This window comes from Oreochromis niloticus, linkage group LG9 (genome assembly GCF_001858045.2).
Source record: "Oreochromis niloticus isolate F11D_XX linkage group LG9, O_niloticus_UMD_NMBU, whole genome shotgun sequence".
NCBI classification, from domain to species: Eukaryota; Metazoa; Chordata; class Actinopteri; order Cichliformes; family Cichlidae; genus Oreochromis; species Oreochromis niloticus.
The window spans coordinates 15528415-15554505 of record NC_031974.2 but is presented as its reverse complement, the minus strand read 5'-3'; the positions used below and the strand labels follow the sequence as shown (position 1 = coordinate 15554505).

General features: G+C 40.2%; 2 protein-coding genes across 2 annotated transcripts in view; one reads left to right on the top strand and one right to left on the bottom strand.

Annotated features, from left to right (window-relative positions):
- Window positions 1–7927, top strand: part of emilin2b (elastin microfibril interfacer 2b) — a 13019-nt gene extending 5092 nt beyond the window's left edge. The window contains exons 5-9 of the mRNA XM_005448963.4: window positions 5579–5788; window positions 5865–5918; window positions 5999–6049; window positions 6133–6249; window positions 6642–7927. Coding sequence (XP_005449020.1) covers window positions 5579–5788; window positions 5865–5918; window positions 5999–6049; window positions 6133–6249; window positions 6642–6973 — 764 coding nt within the window. The 3' untranslated portion in view covers window positions 6974–7927. The remainder of the gene's footprint in view (window positions 1–5578; window positions 5789–5864; window positions 5919–5998; window positions 6050–6132; window positions 6250–6641) is intronic.
- Window positions 7337–26091, bottom strand: LOC100710206 (phosphatidate phosphatase LPIN2). The gene is made up of 20 exons (XM_005448964.4): window positions 25942–26091; window positions 17882–18082; window positions 16424–16519; window positions 16032–16330; window positions 15828–15944; window positions 15557–15680; window positions 14983–15457; window positions 14311–14410; window positions 13980–14167; window positions 13332–13425; window positions 13164–13233; window positions 12999–13082; window positions 12666–12745; window positions 12043–12199; window positions 11277–11425; window positions 10205–10291; window positions 9967–10119; window positions 9380–9494; window positions 9151–9254; window positions 7337–9049 (listed from the first exon to the last, which is right to left on the bottom strand). Exons 2-20 carry the CDS (start codon window positions 18071–18073, stop codon window positions 8905–8907), a joined length of 2829 nt encoding a protein of 942 aa, XP_005449021.1. The 5' UTR covers window positions 18074–18082; window positions 25942–26091; the 3' UTR covers window positions 7337–8904.

Sequence of the window (26091 nt, the reverse complement as noted above, 5' to 3'; positions counted from 1 at the left end):
CCCACAGGCCATCTGTCAAGATGTTTACCATGATGTCATACAAGTTGTGAACCTTAAAAAGAAAGAGCTGTAATGTGTCATTTCTTCAGTGCATACTACCCATGACATGGATGTTGTCCATTCAACAGTGAGCTCCAAGGGAGTCCATTGCACTTTTTCTTATCTCTTCAAAGCTGAGTAGCCACTAAGGATCAAAGTAAGTGTTTGCTCTAGTTATAAGTTTATATGACAGTGATTGCAAATATAAACTTTACATTCCCCTTTTGGATTTTTCCCTTATTTTTATTTCAGCTGACTCCTGGGTTTAGTTTTTAACTAAAATAATTTTGACTTGATTGTTGCTCAATTCAGCTTACAAAAGCCCTGAAGACTGCAAGCTAGTAATCACGCATATAAACACTGCATGATTGTAATTATTTAACGAACCTGGCTTTACAAATGTTGTCTCAAGCGATACAGCTTCATTGGATGTTAGGAAAAATGAATGTAAATATAAGTTTTTGTTTAGGAGAGATTTAACTCGCAGTTATGAGCTGTTGTTTGCTCCTTTTAGAGCTCTGAATTTTATCTGTGCGTCACGTGCCCATCCCCTCCGTTCTCTCATTAACCGAATTTATTTAGTAGATACGTGTCAGCATTCACAGTGCTGTGCAAATGTCTTAGGCCACACTTCATTTCTTCTTATTTTGCCTCCAATGAACCAGACTTGATTGTAATTTTTAAAGAGTTGTTAAGGAATAGTTCTCAAGGCTTTCTGGGGGGGGTTTGATGGCCATTGGGTGCTTTTTCAATCATTTTCAATCCAGTCCTTGTACCTCAATGTTTTCAGAGAAATATAGGTTTGTTTGTTTTGCTTTTTTAACCATCCAACACTGTTCCTTCAAGCCTCATCAGAAATGGTCTCAGTGGAAGGATGGCTGTCAAGAAGCCACTGACAGCCATCCTTCCATTCTTAAGGAAGTGAACTAGGGAGCTCAGGTCTGCCAAATTACACAAGAACTGGACTGAAAATCAGTCACAACAGGTCTTATGGAATGATGATTCCAAGTGGGTGTCGGCATGTACAGATGAGGTCAGAAAAGAGGAAGACACGGTAAAACGTGGTGGATGTTCTGTCATGGTTTGGCGCTGCATTTCAGCCTTTGGTGTTGGGGATCTGCTCCAAATTGATGGAATAATGAACACAGAAAAACACAGTTTGAACCACCATGCAATATCAAATAGACTAAAGGTGGTAATACCAAACAAAGCCTTTAAAGCTCAATGTTAAAGTTGGAATTGTACAAACTGTGTTTTTGCCTTATATACTGTATTGCCATGTATGTCTACATATTTAAACATACACAACTCAAGACTTTTGCACAGTAATTAATACGTGTTTGTGTGTGTTCCCTAATTCCTTGCGTTAAAACACATCCTTTTCATGTGTTTGACAAGGAGATCTGAGATACTTAAAGTACAGCTCTATTATGGAAATGTCTTGAGATTGGAAAGCATGCTTTCCTGATTGTGACAAGGCTTGTGGTTGGTGCTTGTAGTTTAATGACCTGTTAGAGATAAGGCACACACACTCTGGTCAGCGGTCAAATATGATAACCCCATGAAGCAAAAACAAGATGGGACCTGTAGAAAAGCCCCCAAGAAAAACACAGTCCTCACTGTTTGTGTGCTGCTGTCTGTGGCTGCTCATGTATGCTTCATTGTTCTAGTGGAGGAGGTGTGACATTATTTCTGACAGAAATGTTGTGCAATAACCCCCTTTTTTTTGGGTACTTTAAGCATGAAATTCTTAGGCTGGATTTATTGATTTCTAAATCATATCCTTAAGGGCTTAATGTGTTTTTGGTGAGTCATAAAGTCAATATGCACCAAATTGCAGTTATTACAGTGTGGTATGTAATGTGGAAAGTGGCAGTTCTTGTGACACAAGGGGCTGTTGAAGCCTGGATCAGGCGGTTAAGGGAATAACAGCAGAGGGAGGATTTCCCATGCTGCTTTGGTGGAGAAATGAAAATCTGTGGTGGATGGTAGATCAAGCTGCATTTGTTTACAGCTCATCTCTTTCATCAGGACAAGCATTCTCGTGTGCAGGCATACATCCTTTGTTTGCCTCTTTTATCCTTGTAACACTGCGTCTGAAAACATTTTACAGTCCCTCAGATCAAACACGACTCTCCAGAGAAAGTACCTCGCCCTGTACGAGCAGCGACAAGACCAAGAAACGCAGACCAGTGAAACACATGCACATGTGCACATTCACAGACACACACCCCCTGTGCTGTTTTACTGCCACAGGCTGGTCTTTCTGCACATGTTGCGTTTAACAGGCAGATTTCTCTGGCTTCTGCAGTAAATGACCCTTTTCCCCGGGGTGAGGGGATAAGCTGTGTGGCGATTGAACATGTGGCCGTATCTTGGTATGCTGCTGGTATGTCTTTTATGTGCTGGTTTTCCTTTTTGGTAGAGCAACTTAGATGTTGTAGACCAAAGAGTAACAATAATGAGTAATGTGCCTGAAGCTGGAAAGATCATTAGATGATAAACCCAACGGTTTACCTCACCTGTAGGTTAGTGAATGCACCAAGATGTGTGGTTTTGGTAAATGATGGATAATGGGGTATTAGTCTGTTTTTTTTTCTTTTTTTCTTTGTTAATGTCTTTAATAACAAGCTCAGATAATCACTCGCTGCTAGCTTGTTAATGAGGGTCAGCAGTAGCTGTACTTAATCATGAAAACAACTGCAGGTTTCTTGGAAGTCGAAAAACGGAATAAACAATGTTCAACATTTTTATGGACTGTCAGGCATTACACACTTTAGTGTTGCTTAATGTGAAACCCAGATGGTGGAAGCACAACCAGGAGCATCTTACTGTGTACATTCAATATGCTTTATAAAGTCCAAACTCCTGATCTCTGCACTCAGCCATTGGCAACTATCGAAAAAAGGGTTGGAATACTCACCCTTTGGTTTGTGAACTCTATTTACATTATACATGCTTCCCATAGGCAATAAGAGATATATTAGAGAGAGATATTAGAGAGCACAGGATAAATTGTATTGTTATGCTTTATCAGCTTTATCTGAAGCCAGATGACACACACCAATTAGTTTCCTTCCAACTGTCTGATTTTTGCAGTTTTCTCTCTGTTACTGTGGGATCTTTACCTTACAATATAAAGTGCCTCGAGGTTACATTTCTTATGATTTGACGATGTATAAATAAAATTGAATTAAACTGAACTCGTGTTTTGAACCCTACTCTTTAGCATTTTGGCCATAGTAGCCTCTCTTTTGCAATCAGGAGTGAAGTAAATTTGTCAAATAACAATAAAATCAAACTAGAAATAGAACTCGCACTGTTTCACCCTCTGCTGGCACATTCATTAGACTGCAACGCTTTCGCCTGTTTGACCTTTGTCAAGAATACAGGTGGGCAGGATCATGTGTGGGATTTGTTTAACTGTTTTTATAAAGTTTGCTTTCTTCTGAATCACCTACTGTTCATTCAGGTGTGCAGACATTTCTCATTAGGCACTCAAATACTTAAACATTCTTCCAGTAGGCACCAGTGCCAGAAATATAGTTGAGAGGTTCAGTTCAATAACTCAGATTTGTTGGTACAACATGTAGCTGACAGCTGGCAGCACTGGCCTGCCACTCAGAGCAACCACGCCCTTAATCGTGCAACTTTTACCCTCACAGTTAAGCAGTTGCGTTTTACAAAAATACGCCCTGCCTGCAGTTGTCACGAACAAGAAAATGAGCAATAACAAAGCCATTTTCTCCTTTTTTACCAGATTATAAATATATTTCCTTCTGCGGTAAAGTTGGACATCTTAACATGGGAATCTAAAACCACTGCTTCCACCAAAGGAGGTCTGGGAACCAAGTGGTTCGAGTGTCAAAAAAACTGACACCAGCACAGCACCACAGCATTGCTTGGCCCAAAGTTGAAACTGCTGTTCTCAGTGGCTTTGGGAGGGGGTACTACAAGAATTACACTGATGATTTGCAGTTGGAGCCTACAGATTCCACCCATCATGACTTTCTTCCCTCGTAAAATATCACAACTTTTGCTACATAAGGCTAAGTAACGATTGGTTCTCTAAACCTACCAAAAATTGGCAATTGCCTTGCTTATGGAGTCAGCCTCAAGTGTAGATACTGCAGTTTTGGCACTTTGTGTTGGATTAGTTTTTAGGCCCAGAAATTGCCACTTCATCAGTGTGCAGGACTTCTTATTATGCATCAGTCACAGTGCTGTATATTATGTGCATGTATAGCAGTAGATGTAGCTTTTATATTACATGGTATACACATTGTTTTGTCTTCTCTTTGTATGTGTAACACTGAAAATTATAACCTGTTTTTCTATCAGGAGGTGTTAATCATCTTATTATAGCAGATTTCTGTTCACAGACGTGCTACACTCACTGGACACTTTATTAGGAACACCTGTTTATCTGATCAATCCAAGTATCTAATCACACTGGACCAAGTCGGTGTTTTTAGGCATGCAGGCATGATGAAGATTGCCTGCTGAAGTTCAAACCCAGCATTAGAATGTGTCTCTGAATGGGATGGTTGTAGGTGCCAGACAGGCTGGTCTGAATATTTCAGAAACTGCTGATCTGCTCTCTAAGACTTAAAGAAAATGGTCAGAAAAAGAAAAAACTGAGCAGCAGTTCTCTGGGTGAAAGTGTCTTGTTGATGTCAGAGGTCAGAGGAGAGTAGCCAGAGTGCTTCAAGCTGACAGGAAGGAAACAATAATTCAAATAACCACTCATTACAACGAAGGTATGCAGAAGAGCATCTCTGAATATACAAGACATTGATTCTTGAAGCAGATGTGCTACAGCAGCAGAAGACCACTCTGGGAGCTACTTCTGTCAGATAAGAACAGGAAGCTGAAGCTACAGTTGACACAGGCTCAACAAAACTGGAACAGTGTTTTCCGATCTGATGAATCTCCATTTCTGCTGCAACATTCAGATGTTAGGGTCATAATCTTGCATAAACAGCATGGACCATCCTGCCTTATAGCTACAGTGCAGGTTGGTGATGGTGGTGTAATGGTAAGCATCTCCATCCCTTTATGAATACACAGTGTCCATCTTCTGATGTCTGCTTCCAGCAGGATAAAACAACATCAAATCCCAAACTGATTTCTTGAACATGACAATGAGTTCTAGTTACACAAATGCCTTCTACAGTCACCAGATGTAAACCCAGCAGAGCACTTTTGGGATGTCCTGAAACAGGAAATTCACATCATGGATGTGCAGCTGCAGCAACTGCTCAGTGCTGTCATGTTTAATAAGGACCAAAATCTGAGGAAAGATTCCAGCACCTTGCTTAAACTGTGCCATGAAGAATTAAGGTGGTTCTTAAGATAAAGTAGCATCAAATGTAATATTAGAAAGATGACTGCAAGAATGTGCCATTGAGTTATAGGCATGATGTTTAACAAATCAGCTGGTTGTGTATCGTCTGTTAAAGCATCTGCCCTCCAGATATGTGTTTTTCACCGACCCTTAGCCTTTCCCCATCCTTCACTCCATATCTATTCTATTCAGGTGCTCCGGTTAGAGTGTTTGACACAAGACAGCCCCAGGGGTCAAGTAAGGGGCCCAAGGTATTCGCTGGCCCCATGAATACCTCACTCTCGGAGCTGCCTGTGATGGAAACCGGAGAGGCGGGACCCCCCGGAGAGATGACTTCATCCAAGTTACCCAAAGGAACAGATGGGATCATGATGCCTGTTCAGGGTTTTGCTGGAGCTCCAGGTGAGACACAACCACAACCGTACATGCAGTACACAACATTGTTTCGCGCAACTTATGTTTTTGTTTAATTTCATAGCATCACCACAAAACCCCACCAACATCATTCAGACCAGAATTCATGTGAGCTCAGGTAAGTGTTCCTTTTTAAATGTCCTGCATTACAGCTGAGCGCATGAAGAGTGAATGAAACTGTTTTTATTTGATCAACAGATGTGAGCATGCCTCTCAGACCCCCTCCTCTGAAACGTGTCATGGTTTCAGGTCAGACTTTAGTGATTATTCAAATTCCTGCCTCTGCTATCGTCATGTTTGGCAGCCTGTGACATTTCCTTTCCTGTCTTCAGGGGAGAAAGTGTCGTTCTCAGCTGGTCTGACTCTTCCACCGTTTCAAGGAGTTGTCGGTATAATCCGATTCAACGAGGTGCTGGTCAATGATGGTGGACATTACGACCCTCAGACAGGTATCTGTTATTTTAGTCTTACCCCATATTTTCCTCTGCATTCATAAATTAGTTGGAGTTTTTTTGTTTGTTCATTTCTATTTTTCATTCATAAATTGTTTAAGCTCAAACTATAAATGACCCAGTTGGACCGGAAACACCTTAAATAATTAGGCTAGATTTAAATTCTCAGTTTAATTATTAATTGGTTATTGTTGCAGCACATACAGTGGTTGTGATGCACAGCATGCTTGATGCTGCAGGAAAAGCCAAGATTATTAGCCTGAATCCTCTGGAGCTCAGTAACTTTAGAGAATTTAAAGTAAATCCATTAAATAGTTGCATAAATATTGAAGTTTGTGCCACTGTGTTTGGTAAGAATCTGAACTAACGGCATTATTGTGCGTTCTCAGGCATCTTCACAGCTCCGATGGATGGCCGTTATCTGGTGACCGCTGTGCTGACACCCGAGCAAGGACAGAAGGTTGACGCAGTCCTATTTGTGTCTAGTCGCAGCATCCAGAGGCTGAACTCTGCTGGTTTCATGTCTGGCGTCACAGCTCCACATTCACACGAAGTCTGTAACTGCACCAGTTCAACCTCAGCGAGCCTGATTCTCTCACTGAGGCGAGGGGACCAAGTAAGACTCGTCTTAAAAGCTGGAAAGCTCGCCGTCTCAGCCTCTTCCGAGCTTGTGTCATCTTTCAGCGCTGCGCTTCTCTACCCCAGCACATCAAAGCGGTAGTTCCTCTACTTTCAGAGACAACCGACGCCTTAGAGTGAAGTACGGTGCACATTACTGATGACATACTAGAGCTCATTGTGATGTTATAGCTATAATATAATTTGATCTCCAAATAACTGAGATGATTTCACTTCATGAGTATTAATATATAGTTTACACTGCAGTGTTTTTATTGTAAAATTTTAACATCGTTCTCAAATATTTGCTTGAGCATGCAAGTGTGTAGCAATGGAAGTTTCCTCACATTCACAGAGTAATCAAGTAAACAACTTAGATACTTTTTTCTACTCTTAGCATCCCCCACGACTTTGAGGTAACACAGAGACACACATGCTAAATGTATAAAATAAGTCTCGATCATCCTTTAAATAAAGTCTTTTATTAATGCATCATCCAACATGTTTTAACTGTTTCAGTCCTATACATACTTTAAATATACTACTATGCATTCGTTTATGTACAGTAAATCTGCATTTTGACACCTTAAAAAAAATTACATTTCTGCTTTTAGAGCATGTATTTATCAGAAATCTGGTCATTCTTTGTGCTCGCACTGTTACATCAACACAAATCCACACAAAGTAATCACAGGGATCTACAGAAAAAAAACTCAAAGCAGCAGAAACTTTCCTTACTCTAAAGGGAAAATTACCTTAATAAAACTTTAAAAAAAAAAAATACTGTGTTCTCTTCACACAAAGTTTATTACTTTCATAGAAAGAGTGCAATAAATTTTACTGACAGTAACGTCTGCCAAAACATCAGTAAAACATGAAGTGAAAATAACAAAATGATTTTCTAGTAGCAGCATTTTTTTTTTAAATTGCAGTAATAGTTAAACCCAAGCAAATCATTTCACAATTTTCGTCTTAGCATATTAATGTAAAATCCTTCAGCTTTTTAAAACTACACATTAAATAAGATTGTTATAAACAAAATAAGGCGATAAAAGGATGCTTACAGTCTGCATACACCACCAAAATTTGCAAATATAACTCCATGACTCACCCGTACAAAATATTCAAATCATACCCAGTTTACATTTGTGATTTCCCTTCACATTTAGTCTTCTTGGGTTTGCTAAACTACTTCCAGCATTGCTGATGGTTTCACACCATTCTGTTGTCCTTTTCATTTGTACTTGTGTGCTTTCAATGTGCCCTAAATCTGCTCCAGTTTGTCAAAAATACTCAATCTTTAACGTAAAATTTTCATTCTCAGGAAAAACTTGCAATGTGGTCAGAATCTGTTGTGTTGGTTTAGCTAAAATCAGCTGCGTGCCAGCACACAACGGTGCTCCACAGTCCACAGTGACCGTCTGATCCAGAGGAAAGAAAATCAAGGTACAAAATACAATAACAACCTGGAAAAAAAGTCTCGTACCCAGAGACTGAACTCTTACACCACTGACAAACATCAACACCAAAGTCTTGGTTAAACTTGTAAAACACAAAAGTGTAAATAGTCAAAAAAAAAGTGTGAAATAAAACTGCAGCAGTGCTGGAAGTAGACCAGAGGTGCACAAGGAGACGACCTTGAATGGGAAATCGTCTAAATTTAAATAAGGTACAGTTTTTTTAAAAATGTGCATGAAGTCGCAGAACTTTGTGATCACACCTCGTATGTTGGACAGTCTGATCACAAACTGTTATAGCTCCACTGTCTATACAAGTCCTTAAGAAACTTCTGCTCCTGTAAGGAAAACTTTGCAAAAGCCTTCAGATAAAGTTCTTTTCTGTGAAGTTTAAATAATGAGGCGCATGAAGGAAATATATTTGCAATATGGAGTGAATCAATACTTCAAACCGTCTTAGTGGTCTACAAAGCTCACCGATGTTGGAACGTAACTGGTATTAAGCGTTTGCAGAGTCAACAAAATAACCAGAGTTAAACTGGTTGACTTTAAAGTGTTCGGGATCTGGTAGTCCGAGTTAAAGCAGCTCCTCGAGGCACACCTCAGCGATGGGCTCTCTCCAGTAAGAGAAGGAGCTGAACTCTGGGCAGCTGAAGGTGGCGTTGTGTTGTGTACTCCGCAGAGGGAAAACATGTTCCACCAGTTCACTCAACCGGCTGTATCTGCCAAAAAACAAAACAGCAGCAGTGAAAACAATGACCGTCTGTCTGAGAGAAACAGCTGGCAGACACAAACTGACTCCAGGGATGGGTCGCCTACTTACGATGTTTTATTGCCTTTGGCTTGTTCGAGGATCAGCTCCCCCTTGGGATTCACTGTGAATATTCGGCACACAGGAACGCCCACTTTCTTGTAGGCAAACACATCCTTGTATACAAAAGAAAAATGAGAAAAAGTATAATGTCATTCATTTATCATAAGAATTCAGTCAGATCTAAAAGAGAAAAACCTCAAAAGTACTAACAGCACAGGGACAAAATTGAGAGACTCACGCTTTCTCGGTTTCCAAAGGCAGCATAGAAGGGGTGTGTGTTTGGGAAGAACAAGTTCTTGATGTCTGTGAGGCATTCGATTTTGAACTTCTCAGGCTTCTTTTCTATGATTTCTCTAACAAGAAAAGAAAGGATTAAAGAATTAACCTCCATCCTTCTGCTGCTGGAGCGTCATTCCCTTAACTGAACTAATTTTTCATGACTTTCAAACTCACTGAATGAGCTAATGAGCAGCTACAATGCACAACACTGACAGGAGTGAAACTTTTCATTTTAATGATGCAGGCTAAAGATAATATTTGCAGGTTTTGTTTTTTAAAGTTTCTGGTCATCAGCTGCTCCACAGTGTGAGAACGTGTGACTGGAGCTGAAATAACATTTCATTAAAGGAAAAGGAAAAGCAAAATGATTGTAATTTGCATCACGATAAAAGGCTTCCTCTATAATTCTGTTTTATAGTCACTGTAATTCTCCTGGGAAGCACAAACATTTATTTGTGCATCTTAAATCATGTATTAATTCTCAGCTATTCAAATAGCACTGTTGACTGGAACAAGCAGTACATAAGAAAAGAAAAGTTTTCTCACCTGTGGAAGGCTGAGAAGAGGCTGCTTGGGGAGAGGAGGAGGGGTCCCTGAGGCAGGAGAGTCCCTCTGTCGTTCACCCAGTGCAAATACCCTCGAGTCATGTCAGCCATGCCGATGGCTCGAGCCGAGCAGTACAGGAACTTGTAGTCATTCCTGCAGTGGAAAGATGTTCATGTTACTCGTTGACGTCTTTATGGCCTAACAGAGTGTAGTCATGGAAACTGTTACTGTTTCTTACTCATGCACTGAGTGGTAAAGCTTAGCAATTCCCTGGTGGGTCCAGTCTTTACCAAGTTGAGGTAGAATCTGACCAAACACATCTGATCTGTGGGGAAAGTAGATGTACAATACTATAACAGAGCTGAGCATAAAAATGATGAGTGGAACAGATACTGCAGATCCATATTTGATGACTGAATGCTGCGTATTATCAAACAGAAAACAAATTAGAGAAGTTTACCATCATAACACTCCAACCTGTACACTCAAGTATAAAAAATTAAAATGTCAATACAAGTGAAACATCTGTGATTAATTAAAATGAGACATTAAAGCTCAGAGGGCATATTCACCTTTAAAATTGGTCAAAAATAATGCTTATTACTGCAGACTGTATGTAAAACACCACAAGTCACAAAAGTGTAGTGAGCCTGATGAGGACACTGCACCCTGAGAGAGTAGCGATTGATCAATAACAAGGTAAATAGGTAAAGAATACTCAATTTTATCATCTATTTTACACTAAATGAACTTCTTTATTTAGATATTAAACTAGAGATTGAGACAAGCATGTTAGGAAAGTGTCTAAATCCTACTATGATACACAAAATCTGTTTGTTTGTCCACAAACTCCTCCTAGACATTGAGAACCAAACTTGGCACACAGATACATCTTTGGCCCCTGGAGGTTCTCATCTATATCAAATATAATAGTGTCATCCTGATGCATAGCAACCACCTCATAATGGGCTAAAATGGCCCATTTTTAGCATTTATGCATCTATAATACCAAATAAACAGAACTCTTGCCTCCATATCTTTTACTGGTCCAAGTGACAAGGTTTGTGCTTAGTGATGTGAACTCCACATGGAGGCTAGTCTATTGCCCTCTAAAGTCTGAGCAGAGAAACTGCAGGTTCTGACTGTGCAGAAAGGCAAATTAGTACCCTCTTAGCATGCCGTTGATGACAAATATTTTGTCCTGTGCACTCTACTATATGCTGTAAAGCATGTAAGACTCAAAACACTCTGAAATCTCATGAAATAAAGACAATACAAAGCATTTATTGAAGTATACTTATTCCCCATACTTGGTGATGGTCCCATCGATGTCAGAAATGATGACCTTGTCATCCCAGTTCCACAGGTAGATGGTCCCTGCACAGCGACACGTTCCCTGGTACTGAGTGGTTATGCTAAAGGTCATATCATTTGGCCCCTCTCTTAACTTCAGACTGGCCTGTAAGAAACACAATGATTAAAGTTTTTTTAAATACAAATACTGCGCCATAAAGTGTGAAAGTGAAGTATTACTTGCAATATTAGATACCTTCCACTACATGAGAAACATAATGAGCTTGATAAGAATGCTGGATATACTATATATTTGTTCATTAAACATCCTGCTATTGTGGCCACTAAATCTTAGCATTTCATTTACCTAATAGAGAAAAATAAACATAAATGTAATTTAGTAATAACCATGACAGCAGTAATCTTTAATGTCAGCAGGCTTCCCCCCCCCCCCCTTCTTGTCCACATTCTCACTTATCAGCATGTTTATATATGTGTGTGCTATCTCTGTCACTTTCTGCATGAATGCCTGTGCTTGTGTTCTAACTTTATGCAAATCATCTTGATAAGATTTTACTACAGTTAACACAAACATGGAAAACTCTGTTCTGTAGCTGAAGGCTGCATTGAGTCAATGATGGGATGTTTTGTAAACAAAATAAATAAAATATCTAATCTAGGGCTTTTCTCTGCACTTCAGTGTACAGAAACAGAAATGAAACGACTCAAATGAGTCTGTGTGTAGTTTTTCCCAGTTAATCACACAGCGGCGCGAGGTCTTACTATCTGATCAGACGAAAGCCGGAGGGATTTCTTGTAAGAGTGACACGGTTGTGGTGCTTGGTTTTCCGTCTGCGCGCGCTCAGTAGGTGTTAAAGCAGGAGCCACAGCATTCAGCTCTTTAGTCTCATCATCGCTGGACCACTCTGCAGCTTTCTGCCTGTAGAGGAGAGTACAGTCTGAAGAAGACCAGCAAATGGTGTCAAGGTGATGTCGAAATAGGCACAATAGCAGGACAAGTGACATATTTATGCTATGTAAAATATCTTTCAGGGTAAAAACTCCACCCTGCAGCGTCATTTACAGTCAAAAGAGGGCAGCAGACCTGCTAATTTATTTACTTAAAGTATTCATTTGCCCTTGACACAGCTTACACTGAAACTGAAAGCACTTTCAATGATTTCTACAATAGTTAATTACAGATAGAATCTGCAAGTTCAAACTAATGTTTAAACTGTGTTTTGTTTGGTTCCTGGACTCGTACTGATTTAGAGTTATGTAATGACAGCACTGCATGCTGACTAACATGCTAATCCACCCTCTGTGGGACATGTTTACCCAACACTGCTTGTCCTGATGTGTGACTGTAGTGTTGTGAGGAAGCCAGAGCTTTGTTGCTGACTCACTGTGTTTCTGGGGCCTGGTGGAGGGAAGGGCTCTCTGTGGTCAGAGACTCCTGTCTCTCCAACTTGGTCTCTGATGATAACTAAAAAAGAGGACGAAATGTTGTTAAATTGATCTTATTTGAGATATAAAGCTTGTTTCATAAGGGAGTGAAGGGTCTTTACATAATGATGCAAAGCAGTGAGTGATGTAATGGTTACTGATGCATTTAGGTAACCTGTTTCTCATCTGACTCAAGTCATTTACAATTCAAAGTTACTGATTACTGCCCGCTACACTCGAAAATAGGAGTGTCACATATAAAGTAAGAAGTTATTAATTTCATAGAAACCCACCTGCTTCACGCTGCTCTTTCTCCAGAACCACCAGCGTCCCGACTTTTTTGGCATTTTCTCCTTCACCCAGGCCTCCTCTGTAGCCTGTCAGTCAGACAACAGAAGCATATGTATAAGTGTGCAGATGTAAGCAGCTAAATCTTAAGACTTTACACTAAAGGATACCTTTGGCAGGTTCTTCTGGAAAGCTTGCATACTGAGTATCAATGGTGCTGCCAGTGTCCAGTTATAATACCTGAAATATAAGGAGGTATAACGCCTGGATGTTCCAAAGATTATAAAAAAAAAAACATTGATGAAACAGTGCACCTGCTGGGTAGCAGGAGGACTCACCTGTTTGCAATTCTGACCACCAAATTAGGATTATCAATAATTGCCGGATTCTCTGCAAAGTCATTGTAGGTTATGATGTGCTCCATGAATTTTTCTGGAAGAAAAAAAGATCATCATAAGAGTCACACTAAAAATAAAGATGCCAACCCATACTGCAAACTAATATTGCAGAGGAGCTGTAAGTGAAAAACATATATACCCTGCTTTTCTTTTCAAAATAATTCGAAACTTTATTTGTTTCGCACAAATTAAATAACTGATATGAAAAATTACAAAGTGTGACCTCTTGCACATCTGCGTTGTCACAAGACCTCAAACATAAACTTCTGTGTTAAACATGCGTCCTTGGCTATAAACCTTCAATTTTCAGCTCGACAGTCTAAAGGCAGGTCAACAGGTAACAAGTGCAACCAGGAGCATGCTCGCTGTTTTTCGACATTCACGGCTGCGTACAATGACTTTGTCCTTCAGGGTGAGACTGTTATTTCTGCTAAAGGAGTTCTACTGTAACATCTTGACAACATTTAGAGTGACTCTGCATGTCGTCGGGTGCTGGCCGACACACTGGAAGAGATCCAGCACGTAATCCAGAGGGCACAAGCACAAGGTGACAGAATCAGACTTCCAGGGAGGGAAAGCTACAGCTACCTTTAGAGATCTCCGAGTTCTCACCGACGCCTCCACACAGTGACAGCGTGACATCAGGCAGGTCTCCAGCAGAGTCAGACAGACACTCAGTGCCACTGTCTGCTGCTGCACTCCCCACTGACTGGGGTGACTGGGATCCAGAGCGTTGTCCTGTCTCCACCCAGTGTTTATTGACCTGTTCTGACTCACTGAAACAAGAGTGCAGGTTTAGACACTAAAATCAGAAAGTAGTTTTCATATTTATGTGTTTCAAAAGTATACAGTGTTTATTTCACCATGTCTAAGGGTGCAGGACAGAACAGGGTAGCTGAAAGGGTTTACAGGTATGTACCTTTTTGGGAAGTACCGGGCAGCAACGTCAGGCTCGAGTGCGGTGAGGTCTTCCAGGTAAATATCTTCCGGTCCCTGATGTTGGCTCCTCTTCCTCACAACTTTGTGAAAGGAAAACAAAGGGTTGACTTCTTTGAAATTGCTGACTTTTTTTTTCGCTTCACTTTTGCGAACAAAATGCAGCCCCAGACAGAGTATGAACAGAAACCACATCCTTCCTGTCAGCATTCACATACACTCTGAATGGGTTCAAGTCAGAAACTTTTTCTCATTCTGGACTTATTTTTATGGATTGTTTCTTATGATATTTGCTTTACATTTTCAGGGACCGATTTAACAGTTTATTAGTAGCTCTTCTCTCAAAAACGGGGAACTGCTGGGTCTCTTTTTGTAGTCTTTTCTTATCCTTGTCATGAATATTATACTGTGCCAGGGAGGACCAAGTAAGGGAGGACCTCTCTTTGTAATAAAATGAAATGAAAGATTCAAAGCCTCCCTCCTCCTCATCTAAACAATTCTCCTACACTTCTAAGAAGACATGCTTCTGCATCAGAAATTGCAGGAAAGCTTTCTCCTCCTAATGATTTGTTTACACTTTTCTATATTAAATCTGTAGGTTTAAACAAATTCCTTCAGTATGTAGGACATTTTCAGATTAAGGCAAAAGTGTTACCCCTTCTCTTGATGGGTGAGTCGGTGGCTTTTGAAGTGGCACTTGGGTCAGGACAAACAGCTGCAGAGTCTCCGGTCTGGTTACTACCTCCGCTGGCAGTCGAGCTGCTGTCCTGGCGGCTGGGAGGTGAAGATGTCCACTTGGCCTTGCGTGTATTTTTTGCACTGAGGTCAGCATTGCTTGGGCAGGGCTCTGGTGTAAAGCTGCTTGATATCAAACTTGAAAGGTCTGGCTTGGGTTCTGTAATGTTTGTACCACGTGATGAAGCAGCAGGGGCCTGTGCTTTGCAGCTACATTCATCAGGTTTGATGGTTCGGGGCTCAGGTTTTACGATACTGCAAACGGGATCTGTTGTTCCCCGTCCTCCTCTGGACTCTTCCTCCATGGCTTCAGAGCTCAAAATAACCCTGAAGTGCGTGTTCTCTGAGGGAGTGATGGTCAACGTCTTTGGCTCCCATTTGTCCTTTTTGTTGACCTGAATACAATAAATAGCTTTTAGAATTTTTCAGCAACTCTCTAGATATATATAACTGAATGATATGAACTAGCACTAGTCCAAGTTTTAGACCCTTACCCTGGTAGATTCTGGAAATTCCCCCCAGGTCCACTGCATGTGCGACTCAGCCCTGAGCATGCTCTCTGACGGCTTCACCATCAGCTCCGAGTCACTCTTCGGTGACATGGGCTCAGGCACCTCCCTGACGTAAGAAAAATAAAAGCTCTAATGATGCTGTAGGAATAATTTGTTTTATTCAGCCCAGTCTGATTTAATGTGTAAATGTTTGATCTTTCTGCTTGTATGAACTCTGTAAACATCTGAATGGACAAAGCAGAGAAGGCCATACGTAGTGCAGGGCGACCAGTCGCCATCAGAGAATGGGTAGCTGTCCCATTCAAGGGCGGTGAGTGGGGAATGTTGTCTGTGGTCCATATTTTCCTTCATTGCAGACAGTGAAGATACTCTGATGATAGGAAATAACAAATTAATAATTCAGTTACAATGAAGAACAGATCAAATTTCAATTTTCAGAGTAAACATGTCTCCTCACCGTCCACTGTGTGCATTTTGCTCTTCATCTGAACTGAGATCACACAGCTCCAGCTCCCCGCCTGCAGACACCGTCGTTTGCTCCTCCTTACGTGGCTCGGCTTTGTGCTTTCTCCTGCGTCTCTTCTTCTTTTTACCAGCTGAATTGGAGCAGGGGTGGAGGTTTCCAGAGACTGGCTCTTCCAGACTGAGGGGCTGGCTGGTCTCTGCTGTTGTTCCCCCACATCTGGATTCTCTGCTCCTGAACAGAGGCTCTTCTGTGGGGATAGGTGAGGTCACCAAATGGGCTGGAACAATCTCCTGTTTCAGAGAAAAAAAATAAATACATGTACAAAAAAGAGCAAGAAAGACAATTCATTTCAATTTTATTTCTATTATGTGGGTAAAACTCACATTATTCTGCTCCGTCTCCTGGACAAAGAAGGCCTCTCCATTGTCTCCAAGCTTCATGTGCAGCTCCACAGGTTCTCCATTGATCTCTATATCAATCTGCAGTCAAACAGCATTTGAAAAGATGCTTAAACTCTGTTCTCTTCAGATGGCCTCAGATTTTTACCAAACCCTAATGAGGCTTAACAGAAAAGCACAATATGCATGTCGTCACAGAAGCTTTAGAGTTAAGCCACAGAGAAAACAACTCGCCATGACTTCTGCCCATTATTTAAAACAAACAAGCCTTAAAGGCTCTCAGCATTAAACCCCCCAAATTATTGGTATTAACACCCAAGTGTGTTCAGTGAAGTACAGTAAGTGCTCTGGTTCACACATTCACCAAAACTCGGTCAGACTAAAGAAAAAATAACTGCGTTTCTCCTGCTAATGTTAGCTGTGTTTTCCTGGGATCCAGTCATCTGCTGATTTTAGTGATTACTGGCCTCCATTTTTAAGCCATCTTCAAGTATTGGTGCGCAGTGCAGGGAATCAGCAGAGGCACTGATGATCTCATAAACAAATGCATGGAATTCCAGAAGGAACCCAGGGACTCAAATAAAGGTTTTCATTTTTTTAATTTCCATTGATCTGCTCCAATACTGGTAATAACATGTTCTTTAAACCATGAAAAAAAAATGTTTTTCATAATTCTCTTCTACTTTAAACTCAGCTGTGCTGATTAAGTGACTCCCAGCACCTTTAAATTGTCACAAGGTGCAGGGCATTTAACACCTGAGTTCTATTTTTTCCTGCTTGGTTTGTAGTAAGAAATGTTTTTAACCTCTCTGTGATTTACAGAGTAAGTGAAAACATCTTCAGTCAACCACAAACTACTTCCTGTTCCTGTCAGTCTCTCCTGTGAGTCTACAACAGATGGGCCTATTCTATATGTAAGACACGGTTTTTGAAGAGGATGAAGCTCTATCAGCTGGGAATAAGAGGCTGAATTGAGCTTTAGTCTATGTATTCTGTCTCCATCCTCAGTTACCCGCTATACAGAGGCTATAAATAGAGAGAGTGCAGTGTGCACTTGTTAGAAGCAGAGAGTGGATTGGATGATAATGTGGTTGAGATGGAAGGAGAGAGGCAAAGAGCAGTGAGATGAACAGAAAATCTATTGTGCAGCTTCTTGATAACACACAAGTTCATTGTGCAACCTTGGATACCCCACATAATATAAAATTAGCCATTATGATCTATGATCTATCTAAAAACATTTCTATGGTCATTTTTGTTAACATTTAAACAGACATGTTATACATTTATTTCAAAATCTGCTCCAGGATACCGAAGTGTTTAGGATCAAATATTTCCTTCACAGCAGAGCAAGCATGCTTTCATTTAAATTAACCGCACACATTTGCAGATTTTTTATTTCGTGACTACACCTGTGCACTTTCACTTGAAGCAGACACTCACTACTTTCTCCCTGGAGCGCAGCACCCCCAGTTTTCCGAAGCGGACATGGAAAGGAGAGCACTGGAACGTCCCATCGGGCTGTCGGACCACAATCACGTCAATGCAGCCTGAGAGAGTGGCCTGATTGATCCCTTTATAGAGCTCCTTTACTGTCACCAGCACCTGGCCTGCCAGCTGCCCCACATAGTTCATGGTGTTCACCTGTCAGCAAAAATAGCTTTTGTTAATTTACACTTTACCTTCCAACCCCTTTATATTGTCTGGATTAACAGCAGAATAAAATCATGAGGTCATTTTTGTGTCTTTCTAGGACATGGTTCCTGTCGTGAGGCCCGTTGTTCAGAATAGCCTGCATGCATGCCAGTCCCTAAACACAGTGGCTCTGTCCCATTTTCCTAAAGAGTCCTAGGCGATCGAGACTTAATCAGTGCCTCAGATACATCACCGAGGCTGCTGATGTAGAATTGACCAGAGAGGACGTTTCTGAGAGTGTTTCTGTGTCCACAAGGAGCAGAAGTTACAATCAATGGGACCCAACTTGGGTCAATATAGTCATCTAGTTTATCTCTCTGTAACCAGTTTGAGTGTTAACAACATGAACATCCTTAGCAGTTAGAAAAGACCTTTGTACAATTTGTACAGCTGGCAATAAATCTGTGATAGTTTTATGTTTAGCTTTTTGTTTTTTTGCCTGCACTCATAAACGAGCGAAACCTGTCTGACATGTCAGCCTGACTTTGTCTGTTAGAGGAAAAAGGAGTAATAAAACCTCAAATTTATGTTAATTAAGAATTCAAAAACTCCTACAATGAAAATAAAATGCATTGTTACACACTGGTAGCACAATTGTATCTTTATTCATAACTTTTTCATTTTTACTAACATTTCTGTACTTTTTATGCACATCACTACTCACTATAATCATCACCATCACTGAAGCATTAAATACATATAACTATATTATTCTCTCATCTTTAAATCCTCATGTCTGCTTCATCACCTTTTATTGTTGAAGGGGACATGAGGAATGCATTTTATATTAGTCACAGATCACTTTGCTTTAGAAAAACATTTCTGGTATTTTGACTCAGTGGTTAAGCAATCATTTTTATTTAGCAATGCTATAATGACATGTCATTAACAGCCATATTATTAATCTTCTCTGAATGTTTCAGGTCATTTCTTACAGCAGGACTCAAAGCTAAGCAATGTAAAATCATTCTTTTTTGTTCTTTGTTTTAATTTTGTGCTATGAATCTCAAAGAATAGCCGAACAGATACTACAACACGTCCCTTATTACAATAAGGACCTCTGAAAGAGAATAACAATAATAATAAGATGTGAAAAGGTGGTACTCATGAGCTGGTAAAGTTTGGGGAATCTAATTTGAAACACAAGCCAAAGATCAATGACATATTAGTCCATCCGGCTGACGATTCAATATCATTTGCTGTGGCTGGAGAGACGGCCAGATGAGGCAAAACCTTTTTGCATTAGATGAATTTGATTTGTGACCTGATGGTTTTCTATCTACTGGTCCTGAAAGATAACCCAATATAGAGCCAGTGCAGCACTAGTCCAAACTGGGTCAACTGTAAAGTGTTAACACAGCGGGGTCCCTTTTCTACTGGTATTCATACAACAACATTATCCCTGAATCCAAATGTAATAAGATATTTCTCAGCCGAGGTCTTCCATGAACACAACCCCTGTATTAGCTTGCATAATAAAGCATAAGTCAGTCAGTGTAATAGGACTCTGTACTGTGGACAGTCGGATATATTACAACTAAGTAAGAACTGCAACTTATCACCACTGCAGTACACAATTCTTGTACTGTGACGGTTTAAAAGTTTAAAATAAAAGCATAAAATTTACAATTTATGGACTCATCGTAGCTAAAACACAATGTGTAGATGGACAAAGAGAGAGTTCACACCCAAGTGAATTAGGTTAAAAGGTTTGAAGGTGAACTCTGGCCTATGCTGTTTATAATCAGAACAGTCACTTCAGAAAAACCCACCAAATGCATTTTAAGGATATTTCTAACTTAAATAATTTGCAGTGATTTCAACACTAATTTTATTTTATTGCATTTACTCTAAAATAGGGTTAATGCCTTTGATTTAAACATTTTAAGCAGTGTGTAAGTTTTAAATCTAGATTGAGTAAACAATGAATAAAAGAAACTTTTTACACAACAACACACAACCCTACAACAATGTAAAAATACAATGTTACTGATTTAGATCACTGATAAAATCAGTTGTGGTTACATTTATCAGAACTGCCTCATGTGTCCCTTGTATACAAGCTATCACATTACGCTTCCAGGTTACATTACGTCATTACTCCAGCTAATGCAGTTTTGGGGTTTCCTGCTTTTCTCATGTACGTTCCTAACACCACAGCAAACAAAGACCATGTTTTCAGAGCTCAAACTTGTCATAACTGAACCTTATTTCATCCCTTCAGGACGTAAGTCGAAGTCGTACAATTGTCATTATATGTTCTCATGTTGCTCAGCACCTACAATTACTGCGGTTTAATGTGAGTTCAGATGCTTTAATGTATGGGTTTGCAACAGGAAACATGACGTGCAGATAAGGAGTTCTCACATTTGTGTGGCCTAGATGGTAAAAAAAAAAAAAAAAAAAAAAAAAAAAAGTGTTATTGTGTTGTGTTTGGGACAACAATTAAGAGACTAGATGCGAGCTGCTTACCAGCTGCTTGGACTTTGAAACCATTCAGCCTCTAAGACCGGCAGCCAGTGTTCCAATTAAACTCTAATGCGATTAGACATGATCAAAAACATACTCAGCGAACTACAATCTGCTGATAATAGCTGAAAATGATGAATACACAAAATGTTGTCCTTTAGAGATCCAGTCATATCTACAGCCATTAATTCTGCACATCAGGACCTTTTCATCAGTATCATGAACCTAAAGATAGTGAAAAGATGTTTAGTGACTGCAGCAGAAAGTAAAGTAAAATGAAGTTAGGATTAAAGGACTGGAGCAGGTTTACAAGAGTAGATATATTCACAGTAGATAAGATATCTACTGTGATGCTGATCACACAGTGAACTGGCTGGAAAAAGCAAGGAAGGAAAACTTAATCACTTTTCTTAATCAACTAATTTTTCTATAGAATCTAATTTCACCTTCTAATATTCCTCATTATCAATGAAAATTCAATACATTTCTATTGTCTTACACTAATTTTCCTCACTCTCCCTTTCCACTGACTCAACAGTCAGGTGAGATAATAATATACAGACTGACCAATAATTAAAAACTGTATCATTCACAGATCCATCAGGTTCTCTCCTGCGGTTCTTATATAAATGACCACAAAAAAACAAATACCAACCTTTACTCTTATTATAAACAGAGCAAAGGTGAAAAAGGTCACCTTTGCTCATACTATTCAGTAAGACAGAAGTCAAAGCAGCACCCCAACTCACTAGAGTCCAGAGGGACTTCAGGTGCAGACGCTGGTCCTGCTGCTCTACAGGTGTCCTTCCTGAGGACTCCATGTGCTCCCTCCTCCTTTACCCCCCTTGTCCTCCTCAAGCAGCCTGCTCCTGGTCTGTGCCATGCAGCACAGCTCCTCTGACCTTTCTACGTGCACTCTGAGGAAAAATTACCCCAAGCCTCAGCTAAAACGCTTACATAATCCAGCACCAGGCCCCCAGTCACGGACAACCTGTGCTTGAAATGTGTTTACAGGCAGTGCAAAACACCTTCAGGGAACACTTTGATCCAATGGATTTTGGTTTGAGTAATAATTTACTCTATAAAATGTGAAAAACTATGCAGAACAACAGGTGCCAAAGCACATCACCATCCAAATGTTTCATATTTAAGAATGCAAAAGTAGGTCATGGACCAAACTAAATCTGATCTGTTGGCACAAGACATAAATAGCCATTGCTCATTCTGTGGAAACCATGAATATATATAGAATACCAGCAATGTATCTCAAACTTGGGTGTTCAGTGGTGAGAAGACCACAAAGGTTACTGAATGTTGCACAGTGTTTAATGATACGATAACAGCATTACGCTGTGTGCACAGAGTTCCTGTAACATCCTGTGACTTCCTGTGCTACTGTCAACCAAAGCAAGCGGTACCCTGAAAACTGCAACGCTTGTGTTGTGTTCAAAGCAGAAGTGTCTAGATGAGAACACAAAAACAACAATCAGAGCTCCCTGTTGAGCGCTGTTGACCACCGTCTGCTTTATCTGCAATGCACATGACCAAATTTAGAATGAGTTTGACTCCCACAGCACTTCCGTCACAGACATCATAAGCTCTATAAACAGATATGTGCATGTGAATTTGCAGAATGTAGATATGGGGCAAGATATTTGATTATTCTGGTATCTATTAAAAATACAAAAGCCTAGTGAAATTTAAACAGGCTCTGGTTGCATGTAGGTAAACTGTCAATTTACTTTACTGGCCACCATACTGTAGCTCTTTATTAGTTTTTCTCTAAGCTTTCTCCCTGCAGACAGAACGTTAAGTCTTGGCCCAGATATCCCCAGGCTGCACTGAAAGTCTGAAAATACTGGCTGATATCCCCAGAGAATTTGGCCGCAGACTAGCTGATAGGTTCCCACATTAAAGATAGAATGGTATGATGTTCTGTACAGCGTCGGGGCAAAGTGTGAAGACTTGAAATTAACTGAATTCATCCAGAACATAACAAGAATATACAAATCAAAAACAATATGGACGAAAAAGCCTTACTTTCCCCTAGGTGGTGATTAAAAAACTACCAAAACTCATGATTTGCTTCATACCTACCAACAGCATAAAAGATGGACATCCTCTATTGTTCTACAAAGTGCCATTATGAATAGACATATGTTCTAAAATGGGATGTGGCAAGCAAGAGGTGAACGAGGATGTGAAACTGCACACTCATTTCAGCTTGTATCTGACAAGTTGTTACCCAACAACTTGTCAGATACAAAAAAAAACCAAACAAACATAATTTTCAATATGGACTTAACGTTTTATTTACTATAATGTGATACGAGTGACTGAGTCCATAAAGTCATCAGGACAGTGTTTACTGACATCAGAGAGCGAGAGAGCTGAGGGCATGCTCTGCGCTGACCGCTAGCTAGAGCGAAGGACCCATAGTTTGTGTTGCGCTGGCCGCTGCGCTCTGCTTGTACGTCATTTTTTGTGGCCGCTCTATGTGTACTAGATGCACCTGCTCCTTGTCATTTCAAAACATGTATCTCTTTGACTTTGTATGCTCTACAAGAGTTTGTGTTGTATTTAAAATAATATATATATATATATATATATATATATATATATATATATATATATATATATATATATATATATATATATATATATATATATGCACGTAAATGTGTCAAAAGTTCACCAAACTCAGATACGCACATGCTTTTTTTCATCGTGTGGGGGACCTAGGTCAAACGCCGTGCTGGCACTGCGCAGCACGAAACCATTATTGGTTAGAATAGAAATGAATGGGTTTCAGAGAGCAGCGCTGCATGTGCCATGTCCTATGTGAAAGGACATACAGGCCTAGACTGGTCTGCAATCATCTTGCAACCACTGGTCATGATGGAAAAATTGTATTCCCTAACCATGGTTCCCAGAGGTTGATGGCAGCCACTTAGAAAATGCTAACGTTCCCGTCACGCAAGCCCATAGACTGGTCAGTGACCCCCTTGCAACCACCTGTCGAAAGGGAAAAACCTGTATTCCCCAACCAATTTGCCCAAAAGCTCCTTGTCATTGGTTTGGTCGCTAGCGTACTGCTGCGGTCATAGTTTAATGTAAGTGATGAACTTGTCTACTAGAGGAACTTTCTCCATTTCTCATTTGTGTCGTACTTTTCCACATTTTACTACCACTGGGCTAGTGGTTTGAGAGTATTTGCAGACAAAGAAACAAACATAACCATAACAATGTGCTAGCAACCAAAGCAACAGCCAGACGCCTCCAGTAACCACTGCCAACCAGTTGAGGAATATGCATTTCCTTAGCAACCAGTGATCGTATCTCATCCAATATGGCCGACAGCTCTTGAGCAGACAGCACGAGTGCGCATGTCATGTAAGAAAACCTCAACTTAGCAGGAAGTCTTTCCACAAACACAGTAGCATCATTCTGATGTTTTTATTAATATAATTTCTGTCACAGTTTCATAATCTTTACACCTCTGCTGTTCTGACAGTGGGAGACATTTAGGAACAACAGAAAGACTGTTTAGGACAACTAATCACGTATACACATTTCACTTAAAAAAAGGTCTTAACATGCGAAAATGCTAAGAATAATGTCAAGTACAACAATCTACACCTCCAAATGGGCTGGAATTAAATTATTTTCATTATTTATTCATCTCCTTATGATTTTTTTTTATACACCTGATAATTAATCAGTGTAGAGCACAGGTGTTGAACTCCAGGCCTCAAGGGCCGGTGTCCTGCAGGTTTTAGATGTGTCCTCGATCCAAAACAGCAATTTCAATGGCTAAATGACCTCCTCAACATGTATTGAAGTTGTCCAGAGGCCTGGTAATGAACTAATAATTTGATTCAGGTGTGCTGACCCAGGGTGAGATCTAAAACCTGCAGGACAACGGCCCTTGAGACCTGGAGTTTGACACCCCTGGTGTAGAGGTTTACAAATTAACCTAACAAGCAAAAGGACTGTGGTTCCCTTCCGGGGTGACACATAAATCGCTTGTGTCAGGATATGTAAAAAAACAAATCCCCAAATCAAACATATGGAAACTACCCAGTGTGGTGATCCCATGTGAATAAGGGATTACCCATTTTGATTAATAAAATGTCCGCGTTGCCACACGTTTGTCCACTAAGAGAGTCAAAAACACACAGCTAGGACCAGAAAATACTTGGAATTGGTCACATAAATGCTAAATGATCAGAAATGTCAATTAAATTATAGTATAATTATAATATAATGATGAACTGTTTCAGCAAAAATGCAAAAATTATTTAATAAAAAGTAACTGGTAACGATGGTAAACAGCTCATCAGCAAATTAGTCAGCAGACCAACAGGCTTCTGCTTCAAATGTCAGCATTAGTGTGGGCGTCTTCCTCATTCACAGGAATCAGTTTGTATTCATATGATGTAATTTATGGCACAATATAAATATAACAAAAAGCTTTATTTTAGGTATTTTTTTTGGTTGCATTACAAAAATGGCCGGATACAGATCCAGGACTCATCCTGGCCTCTCTCTCTCTGTATGGGGTGACAGGACTTAAAGAGGTGTTAATCCTGTTTACAAGATTAAGACAAATCTAGCTTTCCCTGTCTTGGCACGTTCCTATTGCTCACTACATCCAACGGTCCAACGTGATTGTGAGTCAGCCAGGTGTTGTTTTGACCAAGGTCGTGTTAAAGACTCTGCATGTTTTCATTAAAATCTTTCACCTATTCATAAAAGAAATATAGCAACACTCTCTGTGTGTTTTTCACTTGACTTTCTGAAGCTGAAAATTCAAATAGTGCTTTATTTCAACTAAATAATGATTTTAACTGTTTTCTTTTTTAATGTAGTAATTTCCCACATTTAAGTAGCTGTAAATGATTATGTTTGACATTTAGTCACTCCAAGCAGTAGGCTCCATGCACCTGTAGATTACATTCAAATTCTGGTCTGTAAATACCCAGCTTTAGTTTAGTATTTCTGTAGTGAAACCTATGAGGCGTTTAAGGACACAGCAGACGGGTTTAACCTGACAAAACTGGCGCTTATTATAATTTAACAAAACGCGTCAGCGTCACAAACCTTCATTATTCTCCACAGGCTGACTTCTACTCGATATATAAACTGTCCACAAGCGACACTCAGAATCAAACAGGACTCATTAGTTACATACAAGCCGTTAAATGTCTCCTTCAACCGCTCCGCAGCAGCGCAGAGGTGCAATATTTAAACTCGGGAACTCAGGTTGAGCCTCTTTAAATTCTCCCCCAGCTCTTAAATGAGCGCAGTGAGGACAGCGAGCGGTTAAATCATCCTACCTGCTGGAGTACCGGCTCACCGCAGGGAGACACACCGTCACTCAGCCTCTCCGCAGGCAGTTTGCCGAGTCTCTCTGCCTGTACCGCCGCTGAGTGGAAACGGAGCACACCACGTGACCACGACGCCGCACGTGATTTCAGAGCAGGTGG

Excerpts from the sequence above, each read along its gene's own strand:
- LOC100710206 (XM_005448964.4), bottom strand. The coding sequence starts at position 18,073 with ATGAACTATGTGGGGCAGCTGGCAGGCCAGGTGCTGGTGACAGTAAAG. Across the intron at positions 16,331-16,423 it reads AGGAGACGGAGCAGAATAAT|GAGATTGTTCCAGCCCATTT; the intron begins GTGAGTTTTACC and ends TCTCTGAAACAG. Across the intron at positions 14,168-14,310 it reads GCCCGGTACTTCCCAAAAAG|TGAGTCAGAACAGGTCAATA; the intron begins GTACATACCTGT and ends CTCTTGTTTCAG.